A 12931-nucleotide genomic window follows, 5' to 3' on the forward strand; every position below is an offset into this window, starting at 1 on the left:
AACTTGTTAGTACACATGTCTGCATTAGTAGAGCAATGCTCTTGACTGGCATGATCTCTGTAAAAATAGCAGTCTGTAAATCCATTGTTCATTAACAATATAGCGGTCAATATCTGTTACCACAAGAAATAGTAGTTCCTCAAGAAACAGCTAGATAAACAATCACTAAGGACTTCAAATATTTATCCAATTTTTGTTTTAAGTGACTTGAAACCATGTAGCTGTTCCCATAACTTCTCTTGATAACTACATTTCCTATCGTTATTACCCTCCTCCTCTCTCTAGCTCTTGTGATTTTGTTACACTGACACTCATAGCTCTTGGTCTTTAATTTAAAGACCAAGGTCTTTGGGCCCTGGATTGTTTTTCAGTATGTTTATACAGCACATAGGGCAACGATGCCCCAGTCTTGACCGGATACTAATGTAGTACAAACAAAAAGGGGTAGGAGGAAGGAATAATGCTAGCGTGTGGGGTGGCTTTTTTTTTTCCCCCCCTCAGTGGCCTAAGCAAAAAGGTGTCTCCTATTTCTCTTGAGAAAATACACTTATTGATGATTTGAAGTCAACAGTTGGATATTTGTTCCTTTCCTTTCCCAATACAGGCAGCATAAATCCAGTGTGTATAACTCAGTTGAATGATCCTCTGCAGCAATTTTCCAGCTCTGTAGCCAAAAATGGCACTAACCTCTCTTGGAAAGAGGATTTCATCTTGTAAGTAACCACCCACATAACATTTTCTATTAAATGTTTTTACAGTCTCAATTTATATAAGATGTTGGAAGAGGAACTGTGTTTTGAACGTATCCTATTGTGATTTGACACTGGCAGGGCATAACTGTGGTTTTTAAAGCAATTTTCTGGTACTGAGTTATAGCAAGTGTTAACATGGATTTCAGTCATTTTTACTTTTAATTGAGGATTGTTGGGCCTGGGATTGGGGAAGTATAGATGTGTAGTTTCTCACAGAAATGGATGGCGGCATGTAATTAAGGGCATGCCTACACCACAATCTTAAGTCGACCTATGTTAGGTCAGCTTACAGCAATCACAGTAATTACTGTGGTGGCTGATGTCCACCCTACCCTCCTATTGTCAGTGGTTTGCGTCCTCGCTATGAGTGCTTCCGCCTACTGAAGAGGGGTAGTGTGGGCGTTCTGAGAGCCAGGGCTCGCAGCTCCCTGCTGGGAGCCCAGCTGCTCCCTGCTCCCACCTGGGAGTGAGGGGATGCCACATGGGGCTTCTCACCTCTGGAAAGGAGACCCATGCCCTGAGTCCGGTCAGTTGCCGTGCTCCCAGTGGGGATCCTGGGCAGCAGCCTAAGCCAGGCACCTGAGTGACAGCCCAGCTTGGAGCAGAGACCTGGCAGCAGGATTGGGGAGCTGGCTTTCCTGTCAATTCACAGTTCCAGCTGAGCTGTGAAATTGACAAGACAGCCGACGTAAGGCACATGGTGTCTACACAGACACTGTGTCGTCCTAACTACGCTGACATAATTCCACCTCCAAGGTGTAGGACAGGGGTAGGCAACCTATGGCATGCGTGCCAAAGGCGGCACACGAGTTGATTTTTCAGTGGCACTCATGCTGTCCGGGTCCTGGCCACCGGTCCGGGGCCTCTGCATTTTAATTTAATTTTAAATGAAGCTTCTTAAATGTTTTAGAAACCTTCTTTACTTTACATACAACAATAGTTTAATTATTTATTATAGACATAGAAAGAGACCTTCTAAAAATGTTAAAATGTATTACTGGCACGCGTAGCCTTAAATGAGAGTGAATAAATGAAGACTCGGCACACCACTTCCGAAAGGCTGCCGACCCCTGGTGTAGGACTTATTATACTGGTGTAGTAGAGCACGTGCATCAGCGGGAGCAAGACTGTAATGGAAACACTGATATAAGCTGCCTTATGTCAGCCGAACTATGTAGTGCAGACCAAGGCTTAGCCTTTAAAAGGGCATCTGGTATAGTTATATTGTAAGTGCAGGTCATAGACTGATGTGCTGTGGAGTGGGAATGGAAAAAGAGAATACAGACAGTTTGGATAAAGCTGCTATCTGACAGTACTCTGACACAGCAGCTGCTTAGGTGATCACTATCCGCTTCAGTGCTTAGGAGGAAGCCACTGATGGGGCCAGAGGCTTCTTACTTTACTGGCTAAAAGGAAGGGAGGAAGCAGAAGCAGGTTGTCCTAATAAGTGAGGAAAAGGGGTGCTGCTGCGTGTACTGTGCTGTAGGCCACAGGCTAGACACTCTGCCAGGACGATGTGATTCTTTGCCACCCCATTGCTGGAATGAGCATGATGCAACTCATTTGCATTAGTAATAGAAATAAACCAGCTGGATTGAGATATTTCAAGATGAAAGATGCTAAGTGCTTTACCAACTTCATATACTGTATTTGCAGATGGCTTCAGCCATCTGTTAGTGGAACAGAATATCTGTTCCACGCTGCACAGCAGCCGCTACCCTATGTTTTAGGATAGGAAGTGGAAAGAGTATTCTTCTACAGCTGAAAGTGCAGGGGGAGTTCAGGTGAGTGGGATGACTATTTTAACTGAAATTTGGCCATTACACCACAGTTATGGTATGCTTTCCATGGTGATGGGTGCTCTAGATGTGCCTATGGTAGATAAGTTTGCAAAGTCCTATGAGATCTTTAACAATAAGTAGTCAGGATTTGGTCTATGTCTGCTCTGCACACCTTACAGCGGCTCAGTTGTGCCCTACAGCAGTGCCACTGTAAGGTACGCAGTGTAGCCGCTCTTCGTCAGCAGGAGGGAGCTCTCCCACCGACAAAATAAAACCACCCCCTGCAAGGTGGTTTGTTTTTCACACCCCTGACCGACAAAAGTTTTACTGACTAAAGTGCTAGTGTAGACCGAGCCTTGGTTGTACATCTTCCCTCACCTCCAAAAGAAAACACTTTCAGGACCACTGTCCCTAGCAGCAGGCTGGGGCATTGGCTCAATAGGAAGAGTACCACCTACTGAATTGTCAACACCGCTGCCCTTCCTGCTGCGCCCTGTGTCTTCCTTGGAAGTCTCCTGCGGCTCAACGCTGAGAAAGTTCCCACCGGAAAAGAAGCATAGTGTTAAAACATGTTTCCAATATTAAAGTTCTCCATTGAACTCTTATACCTATTGCAGAAGGAATAGTATAAAGTTTAGAGGAAATGGCACAATATCCATATGCTTTAACAGCCCAGTTGATAGATTTGGGTGTGGTGTTTTTGTTTGTCTTTTTTTGTCTATTGCATCAAGCACCACAGGTTGTACCAAAGCAGTTGCGTCTAATGATTCGTGTTGGTCATGTCATGTAGCAAGTGGTTCTTTACTCTTATCCTCTTACAGTGTCCCTTCAATCTAACTTTGTGCCAAAATACTGTAACATGGATCCTTTTTAGAGAAAATACCAGGGGGAAGCACCAATGATTTTTAAATCAGGAAGTTTCACAGTCAGTGGTCAGATATCTATGCCAGAAAACTATTTATTTAATATTTACCTCCTTTATTAAAATCTTACATTGGCAGGATGCACCTCCGCTTTTAATAGACCACTGGATCTATTCCATTTTCAGACTTATGAATTTGGGAATGTTGTCTCAGCTGTACGCAGAAGGAATTGTTTCTCAGTCTTCTGGTAGAGAACAGACATGGAAAACTTCATCCTGAAAGGCAAAGTTTATAACCAACTGAAAAGAGGCACTCTTATAATGGAAATGTTTCAGCAATCCTAAATCTAGTGAGGAAGCTAGATAGATCCAAGGTTAGGCTCCACCCCAGCATTCCCTTCCCTCAAGTTAATTTAGTTCAAGAGGTGGCACACGTTTTCTCTCCAGTATTTGAAAGGGAGGGTGCTGTAAATGCTGTCTAACACTTTCCACTGGCTGAACAATAAAACTGCATTGTGTGGTGCGATATGCAAATACAAGGTGTGAGACATAATAAAAGCCTTGTGTAAAGAGTAATTTTAAAATGAAGAGGTGAGAAACATTCCCAGTACAATAACTGGAGAAGGAATGAAAACTCTTTGAAGGCTTGACATCATTTTATTTATTCCACAGTGAATTAAATGCCAAATCAAAAGAGTTACAACTGCAGATCTTGGAAGATGGGAAATTGGATAGTAAGTACTGCAACTGAATTCTTTTGCATGGTCCACTCATGGGCATTACTGAGATCTTGAAACAAATCCTCTCTTGTTTACTGGCTGTTTCTAAGCACATAATCCCACTTATGTATAATCAAACTTTGACTATAGGGAATTGTAAACTACTATACCTGATTCTACCATCCCAGCTTAGAGTTCCTTATCCCTACTTACAAGAAAGGATGTTTCTGTTGCAGAGTAACTCTCTACTTGATCAGGAGAAGAGCAGACTTTTTTTTTTCTGCCTCCTACCTATTAACTAAGCCCTTATCCAATATAACTTATGTATGCCATATTTTATAACTTAGAGTGCTATGTTAGTCACACAGAATGTGTTTTGAAATTCAAGGCTGGCAAAAAGGAATTACAAAACTATCATAAAACCATGCAAGGGTGAGTGAGTTTTGAATTTCATTACACTTCTGGTAATTGGGGCTGTTTTTAAAAGCTCTGTTGGGCCACAGATTTTTAAGTGGAAATAAGCCAGTTTTGGGGGAGAAATGGTTGTGTATCAGTAACTTTTTTTTTTCTCAGCAAACAAATGTGAGGGGGAAAATAGCCATTGTGTCAAACATTTACAGAGATGTGGAGGATGGAAATGAATGAAATGGCAAAAAAAAAAAAAAGTTTCACACCGCTCTAATGTAGAGCCATATTCTAATAACACCTCTCAGTAAGGAGGAAAAGTATGTATTATCACTTACCTACAAAAAATCTGTCCTGCCCGGGTGTCTTTAATAATGGTCTTTCAAGATGTCAACCACTACACATACCATACACCTTTAATGGCACATTTTTATTACTTTATTTGACTTGCTTAAGAGTCTAACAATAAATATAAAATAACAGACTTAAAATTTCTGAAAAAGTAATATTTAGTTGGATATGTGGTGGTGGTGGTTGTTAAATCTTAGTAAGAGGAATGTGGGAAATGCTGGCAGTCATATAACTTAAATGTAGGTCCATCTATCGTAGAGTTTTATATTGCTGCCTTTTACCATGGCATCTGAGTGCCTTTCATGTAAAATCGATAACAACACTGACGAATAATGGCTCTCCCTTCTCACGGTGAACATTCTGCGTGGGCTGGGGCTTATTGGATAGAAGGGGTGTCAGTGTTGTGAGCGTCTTTTATAGTAGACTAATCTAAAAGGGCCTTTCTATGTCAGTTGAAGAAGCTAAGCTCTAGCACAACAGTAAGGAGAATCATAAATGCTTGTCACTCTGAAATATGGAAATCCTGACTTCTTAATACTTAGTGGCGTGAAATCCTGACTCCATTGAAATCGGTGGCAAAACTCCCATAAACATGAAAGGGGATAAGATTTTGCGCATGGACCTGCATAACAAAGCTTTAGCATCGTGTTAATTTTGTTAACAATAGAATTCTTTAACATTAACTATAAGATATCAGAGAGAGAATCTAAACTTGCACTCTAAGACCCACATAAGGAAGTACTCTTAGCTGGCTATGCCAATCCAAAATGAATCCAGGTAGCACCCTCTACGAAATACAAGACAAGGGCAATAGAGGAAAAAATGAAAGAATTCAGCTGGACTGTCTTTTGAACAGTTTAATCAGTGTTCAGAATCTCTAGAGGTTTGTTTATTTTTTTTTTCCTCCACGTGTCCAGGATGCAGAGGAAAAGTTATTTTAAAAAAAAAAATAGCTGAACTATTTGTGATTAAGTATCTACCTTCTTTTCTGTCAAGCAGTGTTATAACTATTATAAAAACCTAGCCTTCAAGAACTATAGATCCTTCAAAAATTTTTTCTGCAAATAATCCTGTCTCTTCATAAAGTAAATACCTTATTGTGCTGAAGAGATAATGTCTTGCAATGTTAGGTGCCTCAGCAGTTTGAAGTAGCAATGGCTTCTGCTTTGCACCTTTTCAAAATAACTTCAAAGATATTAACAGCTCAGACAAGACCTTACTATGTCACTTTCATTTATTTTAGGTTCTTTTTCAGCATGGGCAACTGTACCTTTAGACTTGTTCAGGAAACAGCCTTCTGGACAACAAAGCTTTGCACTGAAGAGCAGGTCCAACAGCCATAGCCCTGTGTTAGGATCGATCAATGCAGAGGTATCACATTCTTAGTTTATGGTTAAAAGAAAAGGAGTACTTGTGGCACCTTAGAGACTGCTCAATTTATTTGAGCATAAGCTTTTGTGAGCTACAGCTCACTTCATCGGATGCATACTGTGGAAAGTGTAGAAGATCTTTTTATATACACACAAAGCATGAAAAAATACCTCCTCCCACCCCACTCTCCTACTGGTAATAGCTTATCTAAAGTGATCACTCTCCTTACAATGTGTATGGTCAGATTGTCCATTTTAAGAATACAGGCCCAATACGCTGTTGCCTGCATGTTTTTTAACAATTTACAGAAGTGCCAACTGTGTGTTATGCTACGTAATCAAAATGGTAGTGTTGTGAACTCACTTTGTACTTGTGTAAGTGACTGCATAAGGTGCAGTCAAACAGTGAATCGTACCCTACCTACTTAAAGCAAAAGCTGTGACTGTTATGGGCAAAGCTTTAAGGAATAATTTGGGCCTTCTAAGGGCTTGTCTACATGAACACTTAGTTCGTGGCAAGCTGGGGTTTGTCTGCCCCACACTACCCTGGTGTATGCTTAAAGGTCTGTGGGTACCTTGCTAACATGCACTAACAACTCGTCAGTGTGCTTTGATCTAATCTGCTCTACAATTCCAGCTGCTGTTTCAAAGTGGTGTCTCTTTCCTTTCAAGGTGTAATTATTACTTTAATTACCAATTTTTTTCTTTCTAGTTCTCTTATGTGGAACCTAATGAGTCAAAATCCTGGCAAGTTCCTGCTCAGCTTCCTGCCACAAAAATAGAAAAGGAGTGCACTGTAATGCCTTGTGGGACTGTAGTCACTACTGTCACTGCTGTGAAAACCAAACCTCGACTAGAAGGGAAACCTTCTGCACTGAGCCCAGGTGAAGATATCAGTGAAACTTTAAAATGCAAATCCAAGATTGTTTGTTTTGTTTTGTTTGTTTGTGCTGGTTTTTAGTAGTATAGTTCCAATGGGGGACAGGGAAAGAAAAAAGAACATTGTGTAGATCTATTTAGGTGTGTGGGGGAGGGGTATTTTGGGTTTTTTGTTTTTGTTTTTAGTGTAGTCTTGGATAAAATATTTCTTTTGCGTGAAGCCAGATCCTGCCCCACTGAAGTCAATGAAAGTCTTGCCAATGACTTCAGTGGGAGCAGAATCAGCATCCTGGTAAGTAAGGTGAGAAATGATCATGATTTCCTTTGCTTGGTACTGTGAATGTTAGGTGTCTCTCTTTGGGGGTGGGGTGGGGTGTGTGTTGAGTATTCCCTTTGAAAACATGAATCTCCGAGTGGGGTAGAGTAGATAGTATGATGCTGCTATTAATATATAAATCCATTGTATTTGGAGCGTTTCTTGCACCCTGTCAAGGTGATCATCTCTCCGTCTGCCCTTGCAAAAAGATGGCACGTGATCCTCTACAATCACGCAACAAGCTGCTAAAGTAGGCGCTCTTATGACATGTCAGATTTTCTGTATAGAAAACTTGGAAAAAAAAAAAAATAGACCAAGTGCAAAAGACACAGGACAGAATTACCAGAGCAGAAATTGAAATTGTGGGGGTACCTTGCTTTAACATCCATAATGCTTTCTTGAAGCTCAGTGTAATTACTTTTGTTGTTGATCGTGGGGGAAGGGAATAAAATGTGGAGTCACCCACTTTTTTCCACCCAGTTTATCCCTCCCACATCCTCATATGCATACGTACCCACAAGAGAGGATATAAGTTAAATGATAATACCTATATGAAAGGTTTCAGAGTAGCAGCCGTGTTAGTCTGTATTCGCAAAAAGAAAAGGAGGACTTGTGGCACCTTAAAGACTCACAAAAGCTTATGCTCAAATAAATTGGTTAGCTACAGCTCACTTCATAGCTTTAAAACTATTAACTTCTGACTTCTTTATTTCTTGATCTGTTTATCTCCTCTGCCCCCAACTCTTTAGTATGGATTGGTGGTGTTCTAAGCTATCATTCACACCTGAAGGGGATCCTCCTTATTAAACAGTTTGATTACGTGGTGATGCTTCCCAGGGGTAACCTGAGGTTGAGAGGCACCTCGCTACCCCCTGCCTTTAGCATGAAGAAGCCTTGTCTGTGCCTGGCTGGGGTCAGCTTCCTAACTCTGCTGGCCACGGGCAACATAAGCTGTCCCCTCTAGGCCTCACAGGCACCGCTGGTACTCTGCTGATCAGGGATTGGACTGTGCCTATCGCTAAACCCTCTGAGCATCTCCCTGGAGCGGCCAGCCCCTGGTCCACTGGTTGCTTGCAGTATGCACAAATTCGTTTCTCCCAAAAAAGCAGTATATGCCATCTTACCACTTCCACCTCAGATCACCGCTCTGCCAAACACACAGCACTTAGGTTTATGCTGAGATCATATCTATCTAAGTTTATTTAACCAAGTATAGAGATTCAGGTAGTAGCAAAGAGAAGTATTATAAACAAATGATTACATATAAAATAGAATCATAACTCTCTCAGTTTGGAGACGGGACTTATTTAACAAGATCCTCTCATGTCTAATAATAAAGTATTGCTCATCCAAAATCCGTGCAGCACTTTACAGCCAGACAGGCTTTGACTGACTCTTCTTTCATGAGACCTGTATGCTGTCAGTTTGCCGTCTACCTGAAGAATGTGGTGTGTGTTTTTGCACTCCAAGGGCTTGTGTTCCTGTACAGTGCTCATGCAGCTGCGCCACTGTAACGCTTTAACGAAGATGCTACTACACCGCTTGGAGAGCGTCTCCTGTCAGTGGAGTTAATCCACCTCCCTGCGCAGCAGTAGCTGTGTCCGCAGGAGAAGCTCTTCTGTCAGCCTAGCACTGTCTGCATGAGGAGTTAGGTTGATATAACTATATCGCTCAGGGGAGTGGATTCTTCCCGCTTCTGAGTGAGATAGTTGTACCGATGCAGGTCTGTACGTGTAGACCTGGCTCAGGATAAACCAAACCGGTCCTTGGTCTTTATTCATAAACAGGACACCCCCTACTGTTTCTTCCTGTAGATTTCCTCTCTTCAATTTCACAATCTCTCAATTTGGACTGAGTCTACAAACAGGCCTACAGCATGAGGCATATGTGACGGGTTGGATCACAGAAACTCCTTTGGGAATGCCACCTGATGTGCCTAGACTAGCTCTGAGCCTGTCTTCCCTGCCAGCTTGGGACTTCAGTCCCTTGCCTGGTTTGAGCCAGACACACTTGCCTGCTGCAAACACAGATCCAAGTCTGAACCATGTCCCTCACAAGCTGCAGGCTTAACTGAAAACAGCTTAAGTGCTCCTATCTCCAGCACTCAGATATCCAACTCCCAACAGGGTCCAAACCCCAAATAAATCTGTTTTACCCTGTATAAAACTTATACAGGGTAAACTCATAAATTGTTCACCGTCTATAACACTGATAGAGAGATATGCACAGCTGTTTGGCCCCCCCAGGTATTAATACATACTCTGGGTTAATTAAGTAAAAATTGATTTTATTAAATACAAAAAGAGACAGAACAAAGTGAATTACCAAGCAAAATAAAATAAAACACGCAAGTCTAAGCCTAATACAGTAAGAAAACTGAATACAGATAAAAATCTCACCCTCAGAGATATTTCAATAAGCTTTTCACAGACTGAACGCCTTCCTAGTCTGGGCACGATCCTTTCCCCTGGTACAGTCCTGGTTCCAGCTCAGGTGGTAGCTAGGGGATTTCTCATGACTGCAGCCTCCTTTGTTCTGTTCCACCCCCTTATATATCTTTTGCATAAGGTGGGAGTCCTTTGTCCCTCTCTGGGTTCCCACCCCTCCTTCTAAATGGAAAAACAACAGGTTAAAGATGGATTCCAGTTCAGGTGACATGATCACAAGTTACTGTAAGACTTCATTGCATACATGTATACAGGAAGACTTACAAGTAAACAGAGCCATCTACAGTCAATTGTCCTGGTTAATGGGAGCCATCAAGATTCCAAACCACCATTAATGGCCCACACTTTGCATAATTATAATATGCCCTCAGAGTTATATTTCATATTTCTAGTTTCAGATACAAGAATGATGTATACATACAATTAGGATGACCACATTCAGTAGATTATAAGCTTTGTAAAGATACCTTACAAGAGACCTTTTGCATGAAGTATATTCCAGTTATGTTATATTCTCACTCATTAGCATATTTTCATCAAATCATATATAGTGCAACCTCACCGCTTACAATACACAATAGGACAGACAGGGAGGTAGGTGTTAATTACCTCCTGCATGAAGGGAATATTTCTGAGGTATGTCACCTCCTGGTAACCTCCCTTAACTCCAAGACCTGAAAAACATTATTTTCAGTATAAATACATAACTCCTTTAATTATTATCTGCACATACATTTCTCAATGATTATGATGACCAGTGGGCTACCAACTCTTGGTGGAGACCTCACATACATGAATTATTATGCAGATACCCAGCCCAGGGGAATCCCTTTAACACCGTATAATATTCTGCTAGTCAGCACCAAGAGCTCCCTGTGACGCTTACCTTAGGTTAGTTGTTGTTGCTCTCAGAGCACTCAGTAATGTCTACACTTTATTTATAATATTAGACTTTTTGGCTTAGATCACAATGGAAATGAGTTTGGCTTCTGGTGGATGCTTGTCCAAATTACAACACTACCATACAACTTGATGAGACTGCCAGAGTCTGTGCTTAGTACAGACCTGACTGGCTCTTTCTAATCCTGATCGCTATAACTATCTCTAAAGTGGATTGGCAGTGTTGTGGGAGGAAGCTTGTCCAGTGCTGGTCCAGACTGTGCCTTGCTGTAACTAGTGTTGTTAGCCCTTCTGTGACAGGCACAAAGTTTAAAACCCTCTTAAAATTTTGTGTATGTGTAAATGTAGATATGAGTTAGTCGTCAAATCATTGTACAAACTTTTTTTAGTTTTATTTACGTGGCTCTTTTGTCTAGAGTGTTTTAAAATCAAAATTATAAACAGAAAAATGAGCTCATTTTAAGACTGAAGATTTGGCATTTACCAGTGACAGAACTTTTGTTCAGAATTATACTAGACAGGTTTTTTCAAATGCTAATTTGTGTCCGTAAAAGCACTTTTTCAGATGCCCATTATTTTTGTTATACACATTTCTAAAATACTCATCACCAGAGTATCTAGGTAAGAGATAATAAATGAGAAACTTGCTTCTCAGATTCTCCTGTGAAAACGCCAGCTAAAGTGAAGGTGATTGAAAAGGATTTCTCAGTTCAAGCAATCCATTGTCAAGGTGCTCCGGTCAGCAAAGTGTTATCCTCTTCAGATACAGGTAAGAGAGAAACTTCCAGAGCCTGTATCTATATCCCGTTTTCTCTCCTATGCCATAGATTATCCTAAAACATTAAATTAACAGCAGGACCTATGCCTTAATGCCTTCTGGCAGGTATCCTAGCATTTGTTAGCAAATATTACAGTTAGTGTAGAAGTCTGAGTGTAACTAATTCCTAACTTCCTGAAAATCTGCCAAGGAACTGTGCTGTTGGGAGAGAAGGGAAGCCAATGGAGCAGCAGCCAGGTTGGCTCCTCTTTACTTGTCAACTGAATATCTCTTTCCTATGCATCCCTGGGCTCCATGAGATTAGGAAGGTGCAAAGATTCCCTAATCCACAATTCCTAAACTTCTTCCACCGGAGGGCACAGTGCACAAAAGCCCTGTGAGTGGGACTGCTGCTGAGTCCTCCTGTCAGAGGAGGTGCGCTCTCCCTTGTGTCTAAATTAGAGGAAGAGAAAGATGGCCTACGGAAGTCAGAAGATTGGATTCTCTTCTAGCTCTGCCACTGACTCACTTTGTGACCTTAAGCAACTTGTGTATTCTCATTGTGCCTGCTTCTCTACCTTTTGTAAATAACCCAGTAGATAGAAGATGAAGTGTGTTTAAAATACTAGGTAGTGATGGTGGTAGAACCGTTCTTCTTGTATTCACTTTTGGCATGTGGTTACATATGCTTTTTAATGTATTTAAATATAGACCCAAACCTTTCAAGCGTATGTAAGTGCAAACACTTTTTTCCCCCCTCCATATTTTGAATCTTCAGTGTCCTTATTTATATGGTCTTGTGGATGTGTTCCTGCAGTCTGAAAATAGTCAAAATGCACTTCAAAGAAAAAAAAATTCCTTTATCCACAGTCCTTGTGTCTTTCACTCCTTGTGTCACAGTGAACATCACTCCCTTCTTGGAACTATAGTATCATGGAAATTAATAATTGTAGAGGCTCATTATGTCATCTTTAAATGGCACATGCTGTGGAGTTTACTGCTCCTTTGGGGTAGAGATTAGAGCACACAGCACACTCTCTGGAGCCAATTCACACAATTCCTGAGACAGACGGAGGGTTTGCTGGATGATGAAGTTATGCTGGCCCAAGGATAAAGATCTATGGTAGGTAGGCTGTTGTACATCAATGCAGGGACTGGAGTTCATGCAGATTACTTTAAATATTTTTTTTGTTTGTTTTCGCGTAGGCCTCTTTAAGGTCTATTTGTTTACTTCATTTGTAACATTTAAACCAACCTGATAGCTTTCTTTGACAGGGTAACAAATCTTGTGGATGGGGGAAGCAGTAGGCATGGTATTTATTGACTTTAGTAAGGCTTTTGATACTGTCTCACATGACCTTCTCATAAACAATCCAGAGAAATACAACCTAG

At 41.1% G+C, this 12931-nt stretch overlaps 1 protein-coding gene across 1 annotated transcript in view; it reads left to right on the forward strand.

Moving 5' to 3' along the window:
- The window catches only part of C2CD2 (C2 calcium dependent domain containing 2), a 53413-nt gene that overhangs the window by 25155 nt on the left and 15327 nt on the right, over positions 1-12931 (forward strand). The window contains exons 7-11 of the mRNA XM_084638740.1: positions 605-713; positions 4068-4129; positions 6114-6241; positions 6953-7124; positions 11438-11551. Of these exons, the coding sequence (XP_084494866.1) occupies positions 605-713; positions 4068-4129; positions 6114-6241; positions 6953-7124; positions 11438-11551 (585 nt within the window). The remainder of the gene's footprint in view (positions 1-604; positions 714-4067; positions 4130-6113; positions 6242-6952; positions 7125-11437; positions 11552-12931) is intronic.

Source organism: Lepidochelys olivacea (genome assembly GCF_965140295.1).
Source record: "Lepidochelys olivacea isolate rLepOli2 genome assembly, chromosome: 1".
NCBI lineage: Eukaryota > Metazoa > Chordata > Testudines > Cheloniidae > Lepidochelys > Lepidochelys olivacea.